This window comes from Calliphora vicina, chromosome 2 (assembly GCF_958450345.1).
Source record: "Calliphora vicina chromosome 2, idCalVici1.1, whole genome shotgun sequence".
Lineage (NCBI taxonomy): Eukaryota > Metazoa > Arthropoda > Insecta > Diptera > Calliphoridae > Calliphora > Calliphora vicina.
The window spans coordinates 127532467-127560115 of NC_088781.1; the positions used below are offsets into that span (position 1 = coordinate 127532467).

A 27649-nucleotide genomic window follows, 5' to 3' on the forward strand; every position below is an offset into this window, starting at 1 on the left:
TAGAGCTTTTATATAGAACCACGTTGATCCATTGGCCTCATTTAAATTCGCAGCTGACTAGAGCCTTTATATAGAACCACGTTGATCCATTGGCCTCATGTAAATTCGCAGCTGACTAGAGCCTTTATATAGAACCATGTTGATCCATTGGCCCCATTTAAATTCGCAGCTGACTAGAGCCTTTATATAGAACCAAGTTGATCCATTGGCCCCATTTAAATTCGCAGCTGTCTAAAGCCTTTATATAGAACCAAGTTGATCCATTGGCCCCATTTAAATTCGCAGCTGACTAGAGCCTTTATATAGAACCAAGTTGATCCATTGGCCCCATTTAAATTCGCAGCTGTCTAAAGCCTTTATATAGAACCACGTTGATCCATTGGCCCCATTTAAATTCGCAGCTGACTAGAGCCTTTATATAGAACCACATTGATCCATTGGCCCTATGACTTGTCCTGTTGGATCGATAGTGAGAACACTGTGGTTTGAGACCCATAGCGGAAAGAAAATCTTTGGTTTAAAGACTGATATTTGTGTTAGTGGAACATTTCGGGCCACCATTGAAAGTAGCAAATAGCAATTGGTGCCGTGCTCAGGAAACGTCACATTCGTGATATAACGAACGTTGGGCTTGGTTCTAGGTCGAGGTGAAATGTGTGTGGTGTCAGAACACATTCTTTGACTTTTATCGGCCAAAGCTTTCAAAGTCAGAAATCATATATCAGACTGTTTTACCAGGCCGGATGCTCGAGCTCTCGAGCAAGTGATTTTTGCATTGATACAAGAAATTATAGAAGCATTCAGTATATCCAGTGTTGAGAGCACTGTGAGGTTGGCCAATTATGGCAGGTACCTACGATTGGCCAACCCTTAGACACATTGTACTTTTAACGCATGACAAATTTCACTTATGTTTGCTTCTTTGGAAGTAGTTTTTAGGCTAAACTCAATATTTTTGAGTTACTGCTCATCATAAGGCCAAGAACGAATAAAGAAAACAAGTAAGAGAGCTATATTCGGCTGTGCCGAATCTTATATACCCTTCACCAAATTATACTTCAAAATAACAATTTTAAATATTTTTCGAATTCTTTTTTTTATATTTTAAATTTTTTATTTTTTTTTGATTTTAAAAACATTTTTTTTAAAATTTTATTTTAATATTCAGCAAACAAAAATTCGGGTTAAAAAATATTTTTTCCCGATTTTGAGATATTGTAGGTCCAACTTACTATGGTCTTATATACGTCGTTGCAAAGGTCTTTGAAATATCCATCATTAGATATTCATATTGTCTATATTAATGACTTAGTAATTCAGATATATGGCAAAAATTGGTCAAAAGTAGGTCACAAAGAGGTTGTCCTGTTTTTTTCCTTATATCTGCGCCATTTGTGGACTGATTTTCTAGATTTTAAATAGGGACCAAGCCGGAAGAATTCCGGAGATATTGATGTATGAATCGTGTATGTAAGTTATTAGGGGGCTTCGGAAGGTTGATTTCAACAGACAGACGGACATGACTTAATCAACTCTGCTATCTATAAGGATCCAGAAAATATATACTTTATAGGGTCGGAAAATTAGATTGTGGAAATTACAAACGGAATGACAAACTTATATAGGGTATTAGTTTCACGAAGGTGAAGATTATAATTAGAACTGAACTCAAGCCAATATAAATTTAAATAACTCGAAATAATTATTTGTTGAAATTTAACATTTGTTTTGTTATTGTAGCAAAAAATTTAAATTTCGAAATAATTACAAAATTTTCTAAATTGTTAAAAAATATTTTTTAAAATTTTTTAGAGATAAATCAACTATTTTATTATTTCTAGACAAGTTGCTAAGTTTAATTGAGAACTGATAAAGAATTATGAACTAATTTTGAACAAATTTAGTTAATACTAACCACTTTTAAACAATTACTAGCATAATAACTCATAAGTTTATCAAAAAAACAAAAAACATAAATTAAAAATGAAAATATTTAGTTTTGTTGCAGTATTTGAAATAAACATTTAAATAAATATAAGCTTTCTTAAGCTACCAACAGTATTCGAAGAAAAGTAATTTGAAAAACATGAAGTTTTGTTTAATAGTACTAATGTTTATACAGTGGGCAGCCGCCGAAAACTTGTGCCCCCAAGTGGTTGACTATAAAAATAATGACAAAATAATACAACGGGTATTGCAGATTTTGCCACGACATCAACAATTTAAGCAGGACATTTTAAGTGTTGAGAATCTTATTGATTCGTTATTAAAGGATGAACATAAGAAATATTCTGAAAAGATTTTAGAACGACTCAAAAAACAGTATTTGCTTGACTATCGCCAAATGCAAGATTTCGTACTGAGATATCCAGACGTGATAAAGTGTTGGGCTGAGGTAATGGCAAGACGGGATACTTTGAATTAAGATGAGTGAAATGTAACAAATTATATTTGTCTTTAAAAAATATCACTAAAATTATTCAATATTCTTATATTTTATCCAATATTCTTTTATATATTTCCAAAAAATAATCAAATATTTGATTTTGGAAATTATTTTTTTTTAATTTTTAAAAATTTATTAAAAGTTTCAATATATGCTTAATAAAGTTATGAACAGAAGGAAATGAAGTATTTATGTAGTAATCTTTAAAATTTTAACTCGTAATCTGAAAAATTTCGCTCAAATCCGGCTGGAAGTTACAAACTTTTAGATTGAATACTATTTATTTAGCAATCTACGCTATTCTGTGTAACAATACGCTTCACTTCAGAACAGAGTATGCGACATTAGCTTGATTCGTTCTTGGCCTCAAAAGATGAGCAGTTCTTTTGGCGCGGAATCCACATGTTGCCAGAAAGATGGGAAAAGGTCATGGCTATCGTGGTCATCGGTTCATATTTCTTCGAGAAATGAATAGATTTTCTAATGAAGGAATGAAATAGATTCTCTAATGAAGGAATGAATGCGTCTTAGATTCATCCTTGATAATTCATGTAAACACGAGAGAAAGGGGTTTATTTATAGGAAGTTATATACCAATTTGCAATTATTCACCCCCATTCTGTTTAAGGTTATATAATAAATTACCTTACAGCCTAGTAAATTGTTTTATTTATTATTTTTTTTTACAATAGATAAAGTATACTGTGTATTTTTTTATATATTTTTATTTATATTATTATGGAAAAAAAAAATAAAAAACTTTACAATAATACTACTTTTCTTATGGTAACCCAAAAAATATTTTAAATCTTAAACTAAATCTCTAACCTATTTTTAATATATTAAAAAGAATAATAATAATAAAAATAAAAACAAATTATATTTTCCAAATACCCTTCTTCAATAAATACTCATTTAGTTTCTTATTATTATCCATCAACCATTTGGCTATCGTCAATTGATCACGCTGTTTTCTACGATCATTTTCCGCCATGGCCTCACAGATGGCATTAAAAATCTCTTGCAATTCATAGGCAAATTCACCACTGGCTTCTTGCAGCAGGCCAGCAAAAAAGTTGCGATATTTGGGCAAACTTTTGAGGGCTTTCTCAATCCAAGAGCATTTGGGATTGGGCGGTGAGAGTTCGTTGTCGCTGTGATGACAATCGGTTGTGTCCAAGATGATGAAAGAGTGTGTTAACTGGAAATGAAAAAAGATAGAGATTTTAATTTACTCCTGTATATATTAAATATTCTGCAGTAGGAATTAATGATATGTTAATGATCTACTAATATGTTTTAAAATAATTGCTACAGTCTGCATTACTTAGAAGTAGATTAGTAATGATTGACATGGCTAAAACCTCATTAAATTTTTTAACATTTCTAAGTGGACTCTTAATCATACAACTTTTTAATAAATTGATTCAGGTTTTCTGATTGAAGAAACTCAAATCTCTAATGCAAAAATGCAAATTTCAGTATATAGATCAGCTGGTTCAAGTTTCCAATATTTAAGATCACTCGATCACAATGATATTCTTAATCAAGAAATAGTTTTTGGTTCTAAATAGATACTTCTTTCTTCTTTTATAGTAGTCAAGTCAGCCAGTGTAAGGAAGATTTTGCAAGACAGAGCTGTTTATCTTACTAATATTAGATAAAACAAGTAGGAGAGCTATATTCGGCTGTGCCTCTCCAAAATAAAAATTTTAAATATTTTTGTGTAAACAAAATTCATTTTTTTTTCAAAGTTTTTTTTTTCATTTTTTGTAAAAAAAAATTAGTTTAATGTTTTTTTTTAAATTTTTAAATTTGAAATTTTTTTTTGTTTTTTTCATTTTTTTTTTAATATTTAGCGAAAAAAAAACATTTGATGAAAAAAAAAATTGAGTTAAAAAATATTTTTTTCCGATTTTGACTCATTGTAGGTCCAACTTATATACGTCGTTGCAAAGGTCTTTGAAATATCTATCATTATATATCTATATTGTCTATATTAATGACTTAGTAATCCAGATATAGCTCAAAAATATGTCAAAAATCGAGGTTGTCCTGGTTTTTTCCTTATATCTCAGCCATTTGTGGACCAATTTATCGGTTTTAAATATCAACCAGCGCACAGTGTGGTTGCAAATCTAACTGGACAAAATTAATAAATCACGTTGGGTTCACTCACTTATGAATCATATAAAAAATGAGTTCAAATATATAAACGATTATAAAAAACCAACTATTTTTTCCAAATGTATTTTGAGGGTTTTTACCCATTCTTCAAAAATTTTCTTTCGTGAAAAAGTAGAAGTCATACTGGAAAAGTGAACAAATTTATGGCGGTCGCAAGAATGCGCAAGATGTTTTTGATTTACCTTGATGTGAACACTTGAAAAATTAACTCAAATATAGTTTTACACCGGAACTATCCGGAATGAACAGCTTTAACTCTACTTAAAAAAAGGAAATATTTTATTTTTTCTTTGTGTAGGTCATACTGGAAAAGTGAAAAAAAATGTATGGCGGTCGCAAAAATGCGCAAGATGTTTTTGATTTACCTTAAAGTGAACACTTGACAGATTAACCCAAATATAGTTTTACAGCGGAACTATGCGGAATAAACGGCTTTAACTCTACTTGAAAAAAGGAAATATTTTATTTTTTCCAATTTCTGATCTTCTCACAAAAAATAGTTTTTTTTAATAGTTACAATGGAAATAATTAAATCAAAATTGTTGCATATTTCCTTGAAATAGAGCTTAATAATAATATACAAAAATTATGACAATAAAGTTACCGTAGCCTTTTTAATCATAAACCAAAGCCACACAAAAAATACACTTCTCTTTGAAATCTTAATGTACCTGTTGACAACAACTGACTTTAAAGCTTAGTTTTTCCTCATCGGAGCTAAAAACCAAACATGAATTACAGTTCCCTATTGTATTGAGAAGCTCATTAAATGATCAGAAGGAATGTTGCCAGACATTTATTTTTTAATTTTGTCCAGCTAGATTTGTGATTTACCACAGTGTGCAGCGGGAAGAATTCCGGAGATATTGATGTATGAATTGTATATGTAAATTATTTGGAGGCTTCGGAAAGTTGATTTCAACAGACAGACAGACGGACATCGAGTCTGCTATCTATAAGAATCCGGAATATATATACTTTATAGGGTCGGAAAAAATATATTTGTGGAAATTAAAACGGAAGGAAAAACTTGTATATACCCTTCTCACGAAGGTATATTCTGGGTTCATAGATAATACAACTGAACGGGTAAGAATTCATAGTAAATATGAGAGTAGAATCATGCTCTCTTTCAACAACTATTGCTGCAGCTACATGAACCTTGATAGGGATGAGACAATTCAGCATGTTCTCTTCAAATGTCCTAATTATTTAGTGGCAATGCATTTGGTACTGTTCAAATTCGAATCTTTATACACTATCCTAAATGTAGAGAAACTGGATACCTGCGGGTTTTCAAGAGAACCTGGTCTAATTGAAATGGAAAAAGCTCTAGACAACTCATAAATCGAACACGAGTAAGAATTTGGTAAATATGAGGGTAGAATCATGCTCTTTTTTAACAACTATTGCTGATGCTATCAGTATCTTAAAAGGGATAAGGCAGTTCTTTATATTCTCAGCTTTTTACACAAAGATTTGCACAAAGTATTGTGCAGGTATTGGAAACTAGACTGATTGAACTTATGAGGAACCACAATATTACAGATTGTTTCGCAAAGCGCTAGCCGATATCACTTGAGTTTTCAACAAAGAAACCTTGCATGAGGAAACAAAAATTCTATCGGACAGGGATACAATGTAATGTTGATCTAACAGTTCCTTTTAAGATGTCAATGGAGGTGTCTTCTAAACTTCATCCGAACACAGTTTAAGGCTCCCCAAGACATGAATATATGAGGAGAGGTACAGATAAATTCCATAAATTCCGAAAATAAATTATGAATGTCTTGAGGTCAACCGACACCGAGGAGATTCTGCAGCGTAAAACAATAGTCGTTCTGCGGTCATAGACGATGTTCATGACACCCCCACATATTTATTTGTACAGTCAGTGAACTCATCCTGTTGAAATAGCACAATTCCTTGGAATCCCAGATTAAATAATGTAAAATTGTTCATCACAATCTAATTACTGATATCTAGTTTCAATCTGATGGTACTTTACATCCAGGATTTCGCATACATAAGGAATAAAAAGGGTGTCTCTCTAAGCCCTATATAATTTACGATAGGGTTAACAGTCAACGATTCGTGCAGCTTATAGCCGACTGTTTTATAGCAAAATTGTGTTCAGTGATGAGGCTTATTTTTGGTTTAACGGTTTTGTTAATAAACAAATACATGAGACCAATCCACAAAAGACCCTACAGACTACATTACATTCAGAAAAATGCAAAGTTTGTGGCATCATCGGACTTTATTTCTACAAAAAAGAAGCCGTAGATCGCCTTACGGTCAATGGAGATCGTTATCGCACCATGATCAATGAATTTTTGTTTGAAAATATGGATGACATTGACCCGGGCGAGATGTGGTTTCATGGTGGCTCTGCAATGGCGACTACAACCATCGATTTATGGAAATCAAAATTTTGGCGATAACTGGATTTCGAGAAATGGACCTGTCAATTAGCCTCCAAGGTCGTGCGATTTGACACCTCTTGTTTATTTCCTGTGGGGACACGTGAAGTCAATGGTTTATGCTGATAAAACAGCAACAATTGACGCCTTGGTTCCCAAAATTGTTAATATTATTCGTAACATACGGCCACCAATGCTCGAAAATGTAACACAAAATTGGACGTCCTGAATTCCATACGCCCGAAATCATTTTCAAATATTAATGCCATGTACTGATCTTTCGAATAATAAAATTTTGTTGACTAAAATCCAATCGTTTTACGAAGCTACAAGTCAGCTCTGATGGTAAAGCAGGTCTTTGAATCCTGCACTAACCTAGTTTGCCGAATAAGAGCAAAAGTATTCATCTTATCGGATCTCTAATCGTTTATAGTTCTAGATCAATAGCCAAATAACTGCATTCGAAGCATTAACCTACATAGTTAAATAAAGGAAAAAATGCCAATCGAAACCAAGCAGAAATTAGTTATGTGGAAAAGTACATATCAAAGATAGCAGAAACAGGACGGAAACAAAAACTACATCACAATCGATTTCTCAAAAAATTTGTGTCTTAAAACCCATAGTTTGTTTTCACATCACATTAGAGTTTATTATCTAGATCTTTATATAGATAATAAAAATTTTAGGCAACTTAAGATAGCTGAGGAAGTCCATAAAGGAGTAGAGAATATATTACAGTCTGCTAAGTGTCTAAATATATTTTTCAACTAAAGATTGCTGAAGATCACCGGGCCAAATGCATTCCAGTCTGCTAAATTACTTTTTCAATGTTTCATGAAGTTTTCGTTTTACTTTTTCTGAAGAAGCTAAATACGGAATTATTTTCACTGCCGATCGGAATGGAATTCTGTAATAGGTGTGATAGTCGCAATGTAGACCTAGTATCGAATAACGGCATTATTAAAAACTCTATAGCAATGCTATTACACAGCACAGGTTATAGAAGTGGTGGCGAGATCACAACTCCAAGAATTTTAAGGAAAATTAAGTGGCTTTGATTAGACTCTTTCTAGAACTAGTTATTTTAATGCAAGCCCAGAAATATTCCTGTACTACAGTAATGGCTTGATTCAGATATACAACCGAAAAATAATTTTGAAATTTATGTATGAAAATCATTCAATTTAAAAATTGTTTTCCGTTCCTTTTCCTAAATCAGGCCTTAAGTTATTATTTAAGATTATATTCTTAAATATTAAAGGAATTTTCTTTGAAACACTTGTCTTACAGTTGATGGACTTTAATCATAAATAAAATATGTATATAATTAAACTATTTCCAATTTAACTTTATCAAGATTTAACTGGTTTAATTAGTAGTTGATTTAAGTATTATTTATAAATTATATTTTCACTCACTTGACTGCAAAATAATGCTATTAAAACACATAATTTCCAATTTAAGGCCATTGTATATATAAAATCGTGGTTTTTAATTTTTGTTTTTTAAATATTTTTTCTATATTATATAGAAAGGTAGATTAAAAAGATTTTCCAAAAATTTTCCGCCCGTTATTTTTGTTCAGAAGATTTATTATACAAAATAATATTTTTGTGCTATTTAATGCATATATTATTATTATTATAATTTATTGATCTTTACTATTAAACAATTGCTTTAAAACTGTTTTTCGTTTTTAGCAAATGCCTGGTTTAAACAGTCTTGAGATTTTTTGTCGTAAAATAAAGGAATTCTTATCAATAAATTTTATTTTATTTCATTTCATTTTATTTATTGTATTTTATAAAAAGAAAAGATGTGAATATAATCATATATAGTCGGGTTTTAAAATGTACTGATTTGAAACATAAGTATTTATTAATTGTATATAGATTATAAAATGTTTTAAATTAATAAATAAGTACAAGCGAGTCGCATGAAATCATCGATATTTCAGTTGGAATTGGAAAAATTATTTAAAATATAATAAAACGTAATAAAAAAAAATAAATAAATAAAACATGTCAAGAGATAGATGATATGATGATGGCTGTCAGTGATTTGCAAAAAAATTAACAAAGTTGCATTTATATTTTAAAACAGAGTAAGTGGATAATTAAGAGTTTGAGATAAATTTAAGATCAGATTAGACAAAAATTTTAATCATTTTTGAAGCTAAAATTGAACTATATAAAGACCTTGGATTGAAGCTAAAACTGCACTATATAAAGCACTAAGATTGAAGCAAAAATTGAACTATATAAAGACCTAAGATTGAAGCTAAAATTGATTTATATAAAGACCTTAGATTGAAGCTAAAATTTAAATATATATAGGCCTAAGTTTGAAGCTAAAATTGATTTATAAAAAGACCTAAGATTAAAGCTAAAATTGAACTATATAAAGACCAAAGATTGAAGCTAAAATTGATTTATATAAAGACCTAAGATTGAGGCTAAAAATTAACTATTTAAAGACCAAAGATTGAAGCTAAAATTGAACTATATAAAGACCTAAGATTGAAGCAAAAATTGAACTATATAAAGACCTAAGATTGAAGCAAAAATTGATTTATATAAAGACCTAAGATTGAAGCAAAAATTTATTTATATAAAGACCTAAGATTGAAGCTAAAATTGATTCATATAAAGACCTTAGATTGAAGCTAAAATTTAAATATATATAGGCCTAAGTTTGGAGCTAAAATTGATTTATATAAAGACCTAAGATTGAAGCTAAAATTTAACTATTTAAAGACCAAAGATTGAAGCTAAAATTGATTTATATAAAGATCGAAGATTAAAGCTAAAATTGAACTATATAAAGACCAAAGATTGAAGCTAAAATTGATTTATATAAAGACCTAAGATTGAGACTAAAAATTAACTATTTGAAGACCAAAGATTGAAGCTAAAATTGATTTATATAAAGACCTAAGAATGAAGCTAAAATTTAATTATATAAAGACCTATGATTGAAGCTACAATTTAACTATATAAAGACCTAAGATTGAAGCTAAAATTTAACTATATAAAGACCTAAGATTGAAACTAAAATTTAACTACATAAAGACCAAAGACTGAAGCCAAAATTGAACTATATAAAGACCTATAATTCAAGCTAAAATTGAACTGTATAAAGATGTACGCTTGAAGCTAAGCTTCAACTTCATAAAGACCTATGATTGAAGCTAAAATTGAACTATATAAAGACTTATGATTGAAGCTAAAATTGAACTATATAAAGACCTAAGGTTGAAGCTAAATTTAAATATATAAAGACCTATGATTGAAGCTAAAATTTAACGATATATAGACCTAAGATTGAAGCTAAAATTAAACTATATAAACACTTAAGATTGAAGCTAAAATTAAACTATATAAAGATGTACGATTGAAGCTAAACCTGAACTTTATAAAGACCTAAGGGTGAAGCTAAAATTTAACTATATAAAGACCTAAGATTGAAGAAAAAATGTAACTATATAAAGACCTTGGATTGAGCCTAAAATTGAGCTTTATAAAGTCCTAAGAGTGAAGCTAAGATTGAACTTTATAAAGACCTTGGATTGAGCCTAAACTTGTACGATATATAGACTTAAGGTTGAAGCTAAAATTGAAATATATAAAGGCATATGATTGAAGCTAAAATTGAACGATATATAGCCTAAGAATGATGCTAAAATTTAACTAGAAAAATACCTAAGATTGAATCTAAAATTGAAATATATAAAGACCCATGATTGAAGCTAAAGTTGAACGATATATAGACCTAAGGTTGAAGCTAAAATTTAACTTTATACAGACCTATGTTTGAAACTAAAATGGAACGATATATAGACCTAAGATTGAAGCTAAAATTGAACTATATAAAGACCTACGATTAAAGCAAAAATTTAACTATATAAAGGCCTACAATTGAAGTTAAATTTTGACTATATAAAGGCCACAATTAAAGCTAAAACTTGACTAAATAGTAACCCTACGATTGAAGCTAAAATTTGACTATATAATGGCCTTAAAATGAAGTTAAAATCTGACTATATAAAGACCTACAAATAAAGCTAAAATTTGACTGTATAAATGCCTGCAAATAAAGCTAAAATTCGACTATATTAAGACCTAAGATTGAAGCTAAAATATAACTATATAAAGACGATCGATTGATATACAAATTTTTCTGGATTAAGACCTGCGTTTTAAGCTGAAATTTAATAAAGACCTTCGATTGCTGCCAAAATTTTGCCGGATCAAAAACTATTAAAAATAATTTGTGTTGAAGCTAAAATACCAAAATTCATTATTAATCATAAGTCGACATAAGCTGTTTTGCTTTCTAACCACCTATATATTCAATACTTGTATAATATATAGAAACTGTAATCAATAAGTACTGAGTTGGAGAGTTTTCTTTATACAGAATTATGTATATAAGTCAGGGCCAGACTTGGCAAATAAATATTATATATATATATATATATTGATGATTTTACATAAACTATAGTATTAGAAAATGTGTTGTAATATTACTTTTAATAAAAAAAAATCTGACAGCATTTTAATGACAAAAGTTTTGCAATCTTTAAAACACCCAGTCTTTATTCTAGAATCTAGACTCTTTGTTTTGCTCTCTTTTGACCCTGTAATTTCTTGTAGTACAGGGAAATGTCAACAAACTATTTATGGAGATGTCTGAAACAGTGGGTTTGAATGTAATAAAGTTTTTTATATTTCCCAGAATTTACTAAGGAAGCCTTAAGGCTTCCTCTTAGCAACAATATTTCCTTTTTGTTAAATTGATTGTACATTTTATTTACATTATTATTATTGAATCAAAACTACCTTCAAATGCCAGTGACTTTATTAATTGTTTGTATTGTAAACAACATGATTAAAGTCTATTATTTTAATATATTTATAATGTAAACAAATTAAATGGCATTTTCTAGTACTGATTATTTGATTTAAATGACAAAGGACCAGGGGGCAGGGAATTCCTTGCTATTTTAATCGCTCTAAGCTAATATTTCTTTAACTTCCTTATGATTTTTATTTTTACTAATTAACTGTTTAAATAGTTTTGTTAAATATTTCAAATATTTCTTTGAATTTTGAAATTATGTCACTTGAAACACATGTCTACAAATGACTTTTAGTTGCTGATATTTTAGGATGGCATGTGTTAGAAGAAAACTAATTTGCTAAATTTAAATGAACTTGACATTATTTATGTGTAGTTAACTGAATAGAAAGAAATATTTGGGTATTAATCATATGAAATAAATGTAATCATTTTTGCAAATTCTTTAAGGAAACGAGGGTGGTATGGGAAAGTTTTCAATATCTTAACAATGAGATTATAGGAACTTTCACCAGGGGTCGACACTCATAGTAAGCAGTAGCCGAAGGCAAGCGACTACACAACCGAATATTAGCGAAACTGGGTAAAACGACAGGGAATTTTTTTAAGCAGCATTACAATGCATTTTCTGATCTAATATAAATCTGATCACTGATCACTGAAGTCCGAGTAAAGTCAGAGAAGGAATAGCAAGATTGTTTATAGATCAGAGACAAATCACAAACAGAACAGAGCAATGTTGCAGATTACAGACAAACTGATACAAGTCAGAGTAGAATAAACAACATTATATTAAATTAGATTCAAATAACATTTGGCTGCACACTAATTTCTAATACAGTCTGTATTAAACTGTAGTTCGTAGCCAATCTATTCTATGACTTTCACAGTTGACTTCCTAACATTTATGACAAAGATACTGTATGACTGATTGTTTCCATAACATAATTAAGTATTTAATATTCAAATGATGACTTTAGCTATAAAATATTTTTATAAAGGCGCCAAAATCATTCAGTTCATAGAAATGATATGAAAAAAAAACTGGTAAAATTTTGTAAGGAAACAAATTTAAATGAAATCTATGATTTTCTAACAAATTAAATTGTTTATGACAGTTTGTTCATTCAAAAAAATTAAATAATAATTAACATAGTTTTATTAACATTTGCTTTAACATTTACTTTTAGAAATTCCTCTACTGGCAAACTACATTTGAGCAAAAATTGCATAGGAGTCTACAAACATTATCAATTGTGTAATGAACAGGTAACTTATGATTTTTATAATGAAATTTTAATTTAATTTTAATAACTTAATTTGTTTTCTTATGATTTCCAGCCTTGTCCTTCTCATCAGGAAGATTTTAGAGCTCTACAATGTTCGTCTTATAATAATGTGGATTTCCAGGGTCAACAATTTATGTGGGAGCCGTATGTTAAAGGTGATTTCTTTTTGGAATTTTGTTAAAATGTTTTGAAATTTGTATGGATTTTTTTCTCGGAATTATATATGTTTTCAGAGGATGCTGAGTGTGAATTGAATTGCAAACCTTTGGGCATGAAATATTTCGCTACTTTGAATTCATCGGTAATTGATGGCACTCCCTGTGAAAAGCCCGCTGAATATTATAGATCGAATTATAAGGATCGGGCCATGTGTATTGATGGTATTTGTAAGGTAAGTTAAATATGATAGAAAAACGAATACAAATTATAGAGAACTGAGTTATAATGCAACCAGTTTATTCGAATCTGAAAAAAAGTATTCGAGTAATCGAAGTCGTTGAACCGAATAACTTTAAATTAATAAAAAATCATTTATAATCTTGAAAATATGTTACTCCATTTTTTTAGTTAATCGAATAAATTAATTAGAATAACCTGAGTCGAATAAATTTAAAAAAAAAACGAAAATCATTAATATTGAAAAATGTTTATTCTTAGCTTTACACGTAATCGAATAAATTTATTCGAATAATTAATATAATAACAAAATCTTGAAAAATGTATTCGAATAATCGGAGTCGATTAACTTTGGATGAATAAAAAATATAATCTTGAAAACTTGTTATTCCAACGTTTTTATTTAATCGAATAAATTAGTTAAAATCAAATAAATTAATCGGATTCGAATAAATTTATTCGAAAAAAATCGAAAATTAAAATTGAACAATTTTAAGTCTTAGTTTTGCACGTAATCGAATAAATTTAATCGATTATTAATTAATCGATAACAAAATCTTGAAAAATGTATTCGAATAATCGGGGTCGATTAACCGAATAACTTAAAATGAATAAAAAATCATCTATAATATAAATTTTTATTCTTAGTTTTGCACGTATGTAATTAAATAAATTTATTCGAATAATTAATATAATAAAAAAATATTGAAAAATGTATTCAAATAATTGGATAACGTAAAATGAATAGAATATCATCTTTAATATAAACTTGAAAACTTGTTATTTAAGCGAATAAATTTAGTCGAATAACCGAATAAACTTATTCGAAAAAAACGAAAATTATTAATATTAAAAAATGTTAATTCTTAGTTTTTCACTTAATCGAAAAAGTTTATTCGAATAATCGATTCACTTTACTCGAATACAACAAAATTATGGAATATGTTAATTTTTATTTTTGCAAGAAATCTAATAAATTCACTCAATATTTACAGTTGAATAAATGAATAACTTAATACGAAAAATTTTAAAAATAAGAGTTATTAGTTTTGCAATTAGTCGAATAAATTTATTCGAATAGTTGAAGTAGAATAATCGAATAATTTTATTTGAGTAAACATACATAATTTATATGATAATCAAATTTTTAAAAAATGTATGTTTTTGGTTTTGCAATTAATCGAATAAATTTATTCGAACAATCTGAAAATTTATTCGAGTAAAAAAATCTATTATTAATACATAATTAATTTTTGAATTATAAATTTTACAATTAATCAAATAAATATTATAAAATATTTGGGGTCGAATAACCGATTAACTTTATTCAAATAAACAACATTTTCTGTTTTGTAATAAATCGAATAAGTTTGTTCAGTTAATAGAATTCGAATAACGTAATAACTTTATTCGAATAAACAAACAGTATTAATAAAAATAAAAAAACTTGAAATAATTAAATTTTCATAAATATATTTGAAATTTTATTATTTAGTTTTAAATTATTAGTATAAATTTATTCGAATAATAGGAGTCGATTAACCAAATAAATTGATTCGAATAAAACAAAATTATTAATATGATAAAAAAATTTGGATACATTTAAAAATAAATTTATTCGAATAATCGAAAATTTTTTAGACTAATCGAACAAATTTATTCGAATTATTTGATATATTCTTTCCAATTTAATCCATTTTAAATATTCTTAAAAAAAAATAAACTTAACTGTTAGACGAATAATTTTATTCGAATCGAAAAATATTTCGATTAATCGAATAATTTTATATGTTCTATAAAATATCTATTTGTTCAATAGAAGGAATTACATTTTACTGTTAATCGAATAAATTTATTCGAATATTTGAAAATTGGATCGACTAATCGAACAAATTTACTCAAATAGTTTGATATATTCATTAAAAGCAATTCAATTTTACTGTTGGTCGAATAAATTTATTCGAATAATCGAATAATTGTTCGACTAATTTAACAAATTTATTCAAATAATTTGATATATTTCATCGAAAATTCATTTCAAATACATATTCTTAAAAAAATAAATTTTACTGTTAATCGAATAATTTTATTCGAATAAAAATAATAAAATATTAATCGAATAATTGTAAAATATTCCGATTAATCGAAAATTTTATATATTCATTCAAGTATCTATTCATATTAATTAGAAGCAATTAAATTTTCTTGTTAGTCGAATATACTTATTCGAATAATCGAAAAATTGTTCGACTAATTTAACAGATTTATTCAAATAATTTGATATATTCCATCGAAAATTCATTTCAAATACATATTCTTAAAAAAATAAATTTTACTGTTAGTCGAATAATTTTATTCGAATAAAAACAATAAGATATTTAATCGAATAATTGTAAAATATTACGATTAATCGAATAATTTTATATATTCATTCAAATATCTATTCCTATTAATTAGAAGCAATTAAATTTTCTTGTTAGTCGAATATACTTATTCGAATAATCGAAAATTTATTCGACTAATCGAACAAATTTATTAAAAAAATTTCGAAAATCAATTTTAAATACACAATCTTAAAAAAATAAACTTTACTTTTAGACGAATAATTTTATTCGAATAAAAACAATAAGATATTTAATCGAATAATTGTAAAATATTACGATTAATCGAATAATTTTATATATTCATTCAAATATCTATTCGTATTAATTAGAAGCAATTAAATTTTCTTGTTAGTCGAATATATTTATTCGAATAATCGAAAAATTATTCGACTAATCGAACAAATTTATTAAAAAAATTTCGAAAATCAATTTTAAATAAACAATTTTAAAAAAATAAACTTTACTGTTAGACGAATAATTTTATTCGAATAAAAACAATAAGATATTTAATCGAATAATTGTAAAATATTACGATTAATCTAATAATTTCATATATTATTTCAAATATCTATTCGTATTCAATAGAAAGAATTACATTTTACTGTTTAATTTCGAACTAATTTATTCGAATAATCGAAAAATTTCGACTAATCCAACAAATTTATTCGAATAATTTAATATGTTCTTCCGAAAATGCATTTTAAATACATATTCTTAAAAAAATAAATTTTACTGTTAGACGATTAATTTAATTCTAATAAAAATAATCGAAAAATATTCCGATTAATCGTATAATTTTATAAGTCTATTCAAATATCTATTCGTAATAATTAGAAGCAATTAAATTTTCTTATTAGTAGAATAAATTTATTCGAATAATCTAAAATTGGATCGACTATTCGAACAAATTTATTCAAATAATTTGATATATTCTCTCAAATGTCTATTCATATTCATTAGAAGCAACTAAATTTTCTTGTTAGTTGAATAAATTTATTCGAATAATTTTCTATATTCTTTCGGAAATCTATTTAAATACGAATAATTTTATTCGAATAAAAATAATCAAATATTAATCGAATATCTATTCGTATTAATTAGATTCAATTAAATTTTCTTGTTAGTCGAACAAATTTATTCAAATAATTTGATATTCTTTCGAAAATCTATTTTAAAATTTAAATACATATTCTTAAAAAAATAAACTTTACTGTTAGACAAATAATTTTATTCGATTAAAAATAATATAATATTAATCGTATAATCGAAAAATATTCCGATTAATCGAACAATTTTTTTTATTATTTTAAATAATTTGATATATTCTCTCAAATGTCTATTCATATTCATTAGAAGCAACTAAATTTTCTTGTTAGTTGAATAAATTTATTCGAATAATTTGCTATATTCTTTCGGAAATCTATTTAAATACGAATAATTTTATTCGAATAAAAATAATCAAATATTAATCGAATATCTATTCGTATTAATTAGAAGCAATTATTCAAATAAATTGATATATTTCATCGAAAATTCATTTGAAATACATAATCTTAAAAAAATAAATTTTACTGTAGTCGAATAATTTTATTCGAATAACAAAATAAAATATTAATCGAATAATTTTAAAATATTCTGATTAATCGAATAATTTTATATATTCATTCAAATATCTATTCGTATTAATTAAAAGCAATTAAATTTTCTTGTTAGTCGAATAAATCTATTCGAATAATCGAAAAATTGTTCGACTTATCGAACAAATTTATTAAAATAATTTGATATATTCTTTCGAAAATCTATTTTAAATACATATTCTTAAAAAAATAAACTTTACTGTTAGACGAATAATTTTATTCGATTAAAAATAATATAACATTAATCGAAAAATATTCCGATTAAACGAATAATTTGTTTTATTATTTTAAATATCTATTCATATTCAATAGAAGGATTTACATTTCTAAATTTATTCGATTAATCCAAAAAATTTATTCCAATAATTTGATATATTCTTTCGGAAATCTATTCTTAAATAAATAAACTTTACTATTAGACGAATAATTTTATTCGAATAAAAAAAATCGAATAATCGAAAAATATTCCGATTAATCGAATAGATTTATTTGAATAATTTTATATGTATATTCTTTCAAAAATTAATTTTACATATGTATTCATAAAAAATAAGCGAATTTTATTCAAATAAAAATAGAAAATAATATGTAAATTTTTTTGTTATTAAAACAGGTGTGTTTCTGCTCTTAAACTTCTTTAAAAATGTTATGTTCAAACGTTTTAGAATATTTAAAATTCTCTTCAATTTAGTGCTTATTTTAAATATATATGTTGAACTCTATATATAAACATATGTATTGAAGCCAAAAGTATCATACTTTTTTTATATTTTGTTAACAATATAATGGCGATCTACCATTTTTCCACTAACAGCAACTAATTGTATTAAATAATACTGTTACTGTCCCCTAGAAATCATAGAGAACAAAAATCTAAAGCCTACTTTTAGGATGTTATCAAAATAAAAATCTACTAGACAAAACATTAGCACTATTTACAACACAACTAAATAAAACCAAAGAACTACATGTTAAACAACATTATGTTAGTTAACACAAGTGTTAATAACAGTTCTTTATATGTGCAGAACTGTTAAATTAAAAAAATCAAACAAAACAAACCGGAAATTTTAAAAATGCTACAAATATTCTTAAATAAAATTACTTTGATCTTGTTTTTGGCTTATAAACTGAGTGTGAGTGAGAAAATTTCAATTTATTTAATGGTTGGTTGGTGCATATAAAAATACTTTACAATAAACACTGGCCAATCAGCTGAAGTTTAAGTGGAGTTTGCAAAAAATGTGTAAATAACTTCATTTTTTATTTCGTTCTTTAGGAATAATATTAAATACAAAACCATCTGTTTTTTATTTAAAAAGAAATTCTAATTATAAACATGTTATGTTATTTTCGTAGCAGAAACAAAGTATGTACTTTAAATGAAAGTGCCCCATAAACAGGAAGAATTAAGTCAGTAGTTAATGTGAATAAGTGGCCTATATATGTAGAAAATTATGGGTAACGAAAGTATCAAATGTTTTCAGTTTTTTCTTTTATTTTTTTGCATAAACCACAATTTCATAGTTGCCTCAACACCTCCACCACCTTCATCATTACTTATGGAAGACAAAATATGGCTGCGATGCTAAGAAAAATATAAAACCTCAAATGAGTTTTTTTTCTTCTGTCTTTTACTCCGAATCGGTAGTTTTTTTAAGATCTTATAGCTAAAATATTGAGGTTTTATGCAATATTGATTGACTGGCTGACGGAATATGATTGGGTTTTGCATGAATCAATTGTTGGTTTAAATCATTTGCTACTTAATTTATTATATTAATTTTCACTTTTGTTTAAATTTTTTTTGATATTATTTTTTTTTTTTTAAATTAACAATTTATTGACATGTCATTTTAAAATCATTTTGTTTATTATCATTTCCTTGACATTGATAACTTTATTATGGAAACCATGTGAAATGTGTAACAGAAATATTGTACTTGGTGCTCCCTTCGCCAAAAACAATAACATGTGGCTTAATACTGTCTGGCAAAGCTCTCAATCTCAATCTCAGTCTGCAAGTCTGTTTGTTGGAGTAAATTTAGTTGTTTCCCTTTTCGACACCTTCAAAAATTTATCAACCACATGTCAGTTTAAGTAACTTTATTACTACCTATCTATCTTCTTTTTCTTATTTTTACTTTTTCAATACTTGCTGGTATGTACAAAGTATGTTGGGGCAAAATATAGCGGGTGTTTATGCTCATACTGTGGCTGGCTAAGTAAAGATTTTGAAAGGTAAACAAAATCCAAAAAAAAAAAAATTCTTACAAATTTAGAGACAAATTTTTCAATTTTTTTCAAGAAATATTTAGAGCTTTTTTGGATTAAACGAATAGATATTTATATATTCGAATAATTCTATAAATTTTATAAGAATGTTAATAAAATAATATTTAAATCTTAAAGATACATACATTGAAAATCGAATACCTCAAACTTTCCCAATAAACGAATAATAGTATGCGAATAATCGAATACCTGCTTTTACAATAACTCATATAACTCATATAATAAAGAAGTAATTTAGTAAATTAGAAATATAAAATCAATTTAAATAATTTATATAGAAACAAATTCTCTTTTTGGAAAAACAAGATTCTAAATTTTGCTATTAAACGAATAATTTTATTAAAATAGTCGTTTATATATTGGGAAAGTATTTAAAAATTTTATAGTAAAATTTCCAAAGATTTGAAATTTTTAAATTATCGAATAAATTTATTCGATTACTCCATTATTTTTATTCGAATAAAATTATTCGTGTAACAGTTAAGAATATTTTTTTAAGAATATGTATTTAAAATAGATTTTCAAAAGAATATATCAAATTATTTGAATAAATTTTTTCGATTATTCGAATAAATTTATTCGACTAACAGTAAAATGTAATTATTTATATTCAATACGAATAGATATTTGAAATAATATATAAAATTATTCGATTAATCGGTATATTTTTCGATTAATATTCGATTATTTTTATTCGAATAAAATTATTCATCTAACAGTTGAGTATATTTTTTTAAGATTATTCGAGTAAATTTATTCAATTATTCCCATAAAATGTGTAATCTAAACATAGGATTGATTTCATTTATATAAATAACATTTCTTAAAAAAGGTATTAAAACATTAATTCGAAAATTTTCTATTGATTGTTTTAAATCAAAAAAAAATATAATTAAAAGATTTACGATTAATCGTATAATCTTATGAGAATAAATAAACATATTATTTAAAAATATCATTATTCTAATAACAAAATGTTTAATATCCATCGAAAATATTGAATTCAAAAAATCTTATGCGAATAATCAAAAATATTTTTAAGATATTTTTAAATATTGTGAAAATCTTATATTTTAATTTTAGCGAATAATCGAATAATGTTATTCGAATAATAATTTTAATTTTTAGTTCGGCCAATAATAGCATTCATTTTGTCGATATACCGAATATTATTATTAACCGAATAACTATATTCGAATAAACAAATATCGTGGACATTTAAAATTTGATTATTAAAAACTTAAATTTGAAATTTATTTTATTACTCGATTAAATTTATTCACATAAAAATTATTTTAAGTTTTGCCAATAATAGCTTAAATTTAGTAGAATCTCCGATTATTATTAACCGAATAATTTTATTCGAATAAACAAACATCATTGATATGGTAATCAAATTTGATAATAAACATTTTTTTAAGTTTTGCAAATTAATCGAGTTAATTTATTCGAATAATCTGAGACGAATAACCGAATAATTTTATTCGAATAAAAAATATTATTCACTAATAATTACCTTTTCTGATAAACAATAGACTTCAAAAAAATGTTTTTTTTGTAAATAATCGAATAAATTTATACGAATAATCTAGTTCGTATATTCGAAAAATATTAAACATCATAAATATGATTAAAAAATCCTGATAATTTAAATTTTTTCATTCGAATAGCTTAATAACATTATTCGATTAAACAGATTCGAATAACCTAATAACTATATTGGAATAAACAAATTTTAGAAAAAATTTAAAATTTTTTCGGAAAAAAAAATCTAAATTATTCCAATAATCGGATTGTACTTTATTCGAATGTTTGGTAATAATTTGTTTTTAGAAAATATCATTAAAATAATGAAAATCTTAAATTCTATATTTATCAAATAATGGAATAAATTTATTCGAATAATAATTTAATGCGTTTCATAAATTTGTATATCAAATATTTTGAATTTAATAATATAAAAATTAAAAAAAAAAAATTTTTTTTTATTCGAATAAATTTATTCGAATAATCTGTTGTACTCACTTAATATATTTTTTAAGAAATATATTCACTAGAGTAAAAAATCCGAAAGTAATTGAATAATTTATTCGAATAACTGATACATAATCGAATAAATTTATTTGAAAACTGAGTAGTCGTTTATAATCGTGTACATTTTTTTTGAACAATTCTATTTGGTTATTTTTTTACATGGATTATATGAATACAAATTGTGTTGAGTTAATTAATGATGCAAATAAATGATATATTTTTTTATTATGAGTAAAAATATTGAAATAATTGAAAGGGATATTTTATGAAAGCAGCGATTATTCGAATAAATTTATTGGAGTCTTTTAATAAAAACAAAATATAGGAAACTAAATTCAAACTTACTTGCAGTAAATGCATGCAAAAAATATTTTTATAATTTTTTATTCGTTAATAATTGTATAAATTATTCGAATAATTTTATTAGAATTTTTTTTTATAAAATGCATATTAATACAATTTGTGTTTAATTATTGTTGAAAATAAAAAAAATTTTATTATTGGAATAATTTTATTCGGTTATTTTTTTATATGAAGCATATAAATATAATTTGTATTCAATTATTCTTAAAAATTTGATTCGGTTATTTTTTTAAATGAATTTGTAGTTAATTATTTTTGAAAATAAATGATAATTTTATCTGATTGTTTGTTATAAATCAGCTAAAATTATTAAAATACTTTTATTCGGTTATTTTTATATAAAAAGATTTTGAATAATTTTTTAATATGTGAACATTTTTTAAAAGAAAAAAAAATTTATTCGATTATTGGTTAAAATTACCCGATTATTCGTTAAACTTTTCATTTTTTATTCTAAAAAAGCAGGCTGGGTATAATAGAATTATTTAAAAATGGTTGTATATTTAAATTTATTAAGTTATTCTACTAAAATAATCGATTATTCGATTAAATACCCTTTTTATAACAAAAATTCGAATATTGGTTAAAATTACCCGATTATTCGATTAACTTTGCATTTGTTGTTTAAAAAAAGCAGGCTTGAAATAATATAATCATTTAAAAAGGAGTGCATATTTAAATTACTTAAATTATTCTACAAAAATAATCGATTATTCGATTAACTACTGTTTTAATAACAAAAATTCGAATTATTTTATATGATAATTTTTTTATAAAAATTCTTTAAATACAATTTTAATATGTGTATAATTTTACAAAACAAAAAAAAAATGTATTCGAATATTCGTTAAAATTACCCGATTATTCGATAAAATTTTTATTTTTTATTCTAAAAAAGCCTGCCTGGGAATAATAGAATCATTAAAAAAGGACTGCATTTTAAAATGTATTAAATTATTCGACTAAAATAATCAATTATTCGATTAACTACTGTTTTAATACCAAAAATTTGAATTATTTTATACGATAATTTTTTTTATAAAAATTCTTTAAATACAATTATAATATGTGTATAATTTTACAAAACAAAAACAAATTGTATTCGAATATTCGTTAAAATTACCCGATTATTCGATTAATTTTTCATTTGTTAGTCTAAGAAAGCAGGCTGGGAATAACAGAATCATTAAAAAATTTCTGTATATTTAAATTTATTAAATTATTCTACTAAAATAATCGATTATTCGATTATTTTCGAGAAATGAAATTCTAGCTTAATTAAAGTAAATTTATGCGAACAATTTCTTTATAATATTTTAGTCGTTAAAGATAACAACAATATTATTCGTATTTTTCTTAAAAAAATATTATAAAATCACATGAAATAGTTATGTTATAAAACCATAAATGATCACACATTTAATCTCACTTTAATCCTGTCTAAATTTATTTCAATTCATTGATTATTTGATAAGTTCAAGCCAAAAATAGCTTTAAACAAAATTTACTTTACTTTTCGCACTTTTAATGCCATCATTTTCTATAAATACTTATAGAATTCTAATGGCTCCACAAATCCCCATACCAAAGCCACCCTAAACATCTGCTTTACATTTAGTGTACGAGATGAGCCAAGTAACAAACAAACAGAAAAAAAACTGACTTTTAAACATTGAGTCATTCTCTTATTAATGAATGAATCAATTCAAATATTGTTTCTAGCAATAAAACAAACAGATACACTCTCGCAAAACCTAAAAAAAAATAGATACGGTTTTTCTATTCTTTTAAAAAACATTAATACACGAAATTTGTTTGATTATGTTATAATACCAGGCGAATTGTCGGAAATTTTGTCAGTCTTAAAAAACGCGTTGTGCGCCCTGTGTGCGTTGAAAACTTAAACTTTAATACACTTCGACAACAAAAGAAATAAAACAAATAAAAAATCGAATTGAATCGAATCGAGCTTATTATTTTTACGCTAATTTACGCATCGCGACATTTGTTTGGTTGTCGTCTTTTTCTTTTTGCTTTGTTTTAAGGTGCAAATAATGAAGAAAAAAGAATTACAACAACATAATTGAAATAGGTTTCTTCACACATACTATAGAACGAGTATCTGAAGCTTAAAAAAAAAACTACATACACTAGTGACAACAAATATTGAAATAAAGTACTAAAAATAACAGCAACAACATTTGAGTATTTGAAGAAAACGCTGTCAAAGTTATCAGTCAGTTGGTATAACTAATTCGATTTGCTTATTTAATTTGAGTGTTTTTTGTTGTTGTTTTTTGCTGCCGCTGCTGTTGTTGTTGTTTTCGGACTCATATCAGAATCTCGTGCGAAATAACGTACCGTTTTCCAATACATATATTGTAGTAATATGAGCAAAAAATTCAAAAAGAAACACCTTAGTGTGAAGCTTTTATGCTTAGTTAGGGTGTGCCGTAAAAAGGGATTTTTTTTAAAGCATTAGAATAAGTACTTTTTCGCCAAAATAACAGATAACAATAAATTGAATGAACCTTTTTATATTTAAAGGGATTATTTCGATTATTCGACTTTTAAATGTATAAATGTAACCAAAAATATAGAGCATCAAAGACTACTTACTTTAATATTTATTTTAATGAAATAATTAATAGAATATTACACATTTTTTATTGAAATATCATGTCAAACTGTTGTAAATTTCATATAATCATACAATTTATTCGATTATTCGAATAATTTTACGTCCGCTAGTATACTTGAGTATAACATATCTCCTTAAAACCTTCTAATAATCATAATTTTTTTTGGAAATCGATGTCTACTACTTATAATTGATTCGATTAATCGTTAAAATTATCCGATTATTCGTTTAATTTTGTGCAATTTTTTATTTTAAAAATATAAAACTAAATTCAATACAATTATTATTGAATTTATGCCAAATCAGTGATTGCTGTTAATTATTCGTTAAATTTGTCCTACTATTCGAATAAATTTTATTCGGTTTTTTTAAAAGCAATAAAATTCAATTTACGTAAAATCATTGATTATTTTATAAATTGTTGAAAATTAATGACAATTTTATATGATTATTTGTTAATAGTCGGTTAAGATTATTCGAATAATTTTATTCATGATTTTTTTAAAATTTATTTGAATTTGATTTTAATATGTTTAAATTTTAAAATATAAAATAAAAAAAAATTTATCCGAATATTTGCTGAAATTATTCGATTAATAATTTTAATAATTTTATTCGTGATTTTTTTTTAAATTTGATTTTAAATGTTTAAATTTTTACAAATCAAAAATAAAAATTATTCGAATAATTGTTGAAATTATTCGTTTAATTAATTTAATCGATTAATTTTTCATTTAATATTTAAAAAAAACAATGTGAATAATAAAATTATTAAAAAATTATTCTATGTGTATAATTTTTTCGATTATTCGTTACTGTTATACAATTAATCGAATAATTTTATTCGAATCTTTTTAAAAATATTCAGTTTACATAAAATCATTGATTCTTTTTTTTTTGAAATTCTTGCATGTTAATGACAATTTTATTCAATTATTCATTAATAATCGGTTAAGATTATTCGAATTTTTTGAATTCGATTTTAATATGTTTATTTTTACAAAATAAAAAATTATTTTATCCTAATAATTGTGAAAATTATCCGTTTAATCGATTAATTTTTCATTTGATATTAAAAAAACAATGTGAAGAATAAAATTATTAAAAAATTATTCTGTATTTAATTTTTCCGATTATTCGTTACTGATATACAATTAATCGAAAAATTTTATTTGAATCTTTTTAAAAATATTCAGTTTACATAAAATCATTGATTCTTTTTTTTTGAAATTGTTGTAAGTTTTTATTCATTTATTCATTAATAATCGGTTAAGATTATTCGAATAATTTTATTCGTATTTTTTTAAAAAAAACTTATTTGAATTTAATTTTAAAAAGGAATAAATTTTTACAAAACAAAAAATTATTTCATCCGAATATTAGTTGAAATTAACCATTTAATCGATTAATTTTTCATTAGCAATAAAGCAATATATAAATTGCAGCTTTCTAAAAGTTTACATAAAATCATTGATTTGTTTTTTTTGAAATTATTGAACACAACTGACAATTTTATACGATTATTTCTATTAATAATCGGTTAAGATTATTCGAATAATTTTATTCGTAATATTTTTTATAAAATTTATTTGAATTTGATTTTAATATGTTAAAATTATTACAAAACAAAAATTATTTTATCCGAATATTTGTTGAAATTATTCGTTTAACCGAATATTTTTTTATTTGATGTTCAAAAAAAGGAATTTTTTTAAATTTATTTGAATTTGATTTTAATATGTTCAAATTTTTACAAAACCGATAATTATTTTATCCGAAGATTTGTTGAAATTATTCGTTTAATCGATTAATTTTACATTTGATATTAAAAAAAGATTGTGAATAATAAAATTATTCTATATTTATTTTTTTCGAATTATTCGTACTGTAAAACAATTTTTATAGGGTACGATTATTCGAATAATTTTATTCGGATATTTTTTATAAGAATCATATGAATATAAATTATTTAAACTAAACGATAATTTAATTAAGATTATTCGAGTAATATTATTATTTTTGAAAAAAATTATTTGTATTCGATGTTTAAATCAAAAAATTATTAACATGAAGTAAAACTTTATAAAACAGTTTTTTATTATAATTTGCTCTGAGTGGAATTTGGCCCTTAGGGATTCATTCTGAATAAATTAAATAAATAAGTAATCGGATAAAACTATTCGAATAATTTTATAGTTTTTTTTTAATAATATGAATATTATTTGTAGACAATTGTAAAAGAAAATAAACTGTAGTTTTATTCGTTTATTCATTAATAATCGAATAAACTTATTCGAATATTTTATTCGGATATTTTTTTTATAAAAATTATTTGAATATATTTTTGATGTGTTAAAATTAAAAATTTGAAATATAAAATTAATTTATTCGCGTATTTGTTTTAATTACCCGATTATTCAATGAAAATTTTATTTGTTATTTTAAAAAAGCTGATTTGTAATAATATCGTCATAGAAAAAATTATTTTTATATGTTAATAATAATAGATTTTATTCGATTAATTGTTAATAATCGAATAGTATTATTCGAATAATTTTTTTCTGTTAGTTTTTTTAATAACAATAATAATAATTTGGATTGCTATATTTTTTTCTATTATTCAATAATAATCGTTTAAGATTATTCGAATAATTCGGATATATTTTTTAAGAAAATTATTTGAAAACCATT

General features: G+C 24.8%; 2 protein-coding genes across 2 annotated transcripts in view; one reads left to right on the forward strand and one right to left on the reverse strand.

Moving 5' to 3' along the window:
- The window catches only part of loh (lonely heart), a 124779-nt gene that overhangs the window by 49306 nt on the left and 47824 nt on the right, over nt 1–27649 (forward strand). Inside the window, exons 4-6 of the mRNA XM_065501391.1 lie at nt 13110–13188; nt 13261–13363; nt 13442–13599. Of these exons, the coding sequence (XP_065357463.1) occupies nt 13110–13188; nt 13261–13363; nt 13442–13599 (340 nt within the window). The remainder of the gene's footprint in view (nt 1–13109; nt 13189–13260; nt 13364–13441; nt 13600–27649) is intronic.
- Nucleotides 3188–8715, reverse strand: LOC135951706 (uncharacterized). Its single transcript, XM_065501394.1, has 2 exons — nt 8478–8715; nt 3188–3647 (listed from the first exon to the last, which is right to left on the reverse strand). The coding sequence occupies exons 1-2, from the start codon at nt 8526–8528 to the stop codon at nt 3324–3326; spliced, it is 375 nt and encodes a 124-aa protein (XP_065357466.1). The 5' UTR covers nt 8529–8715; the 3' UTR covers nt 3188–3323.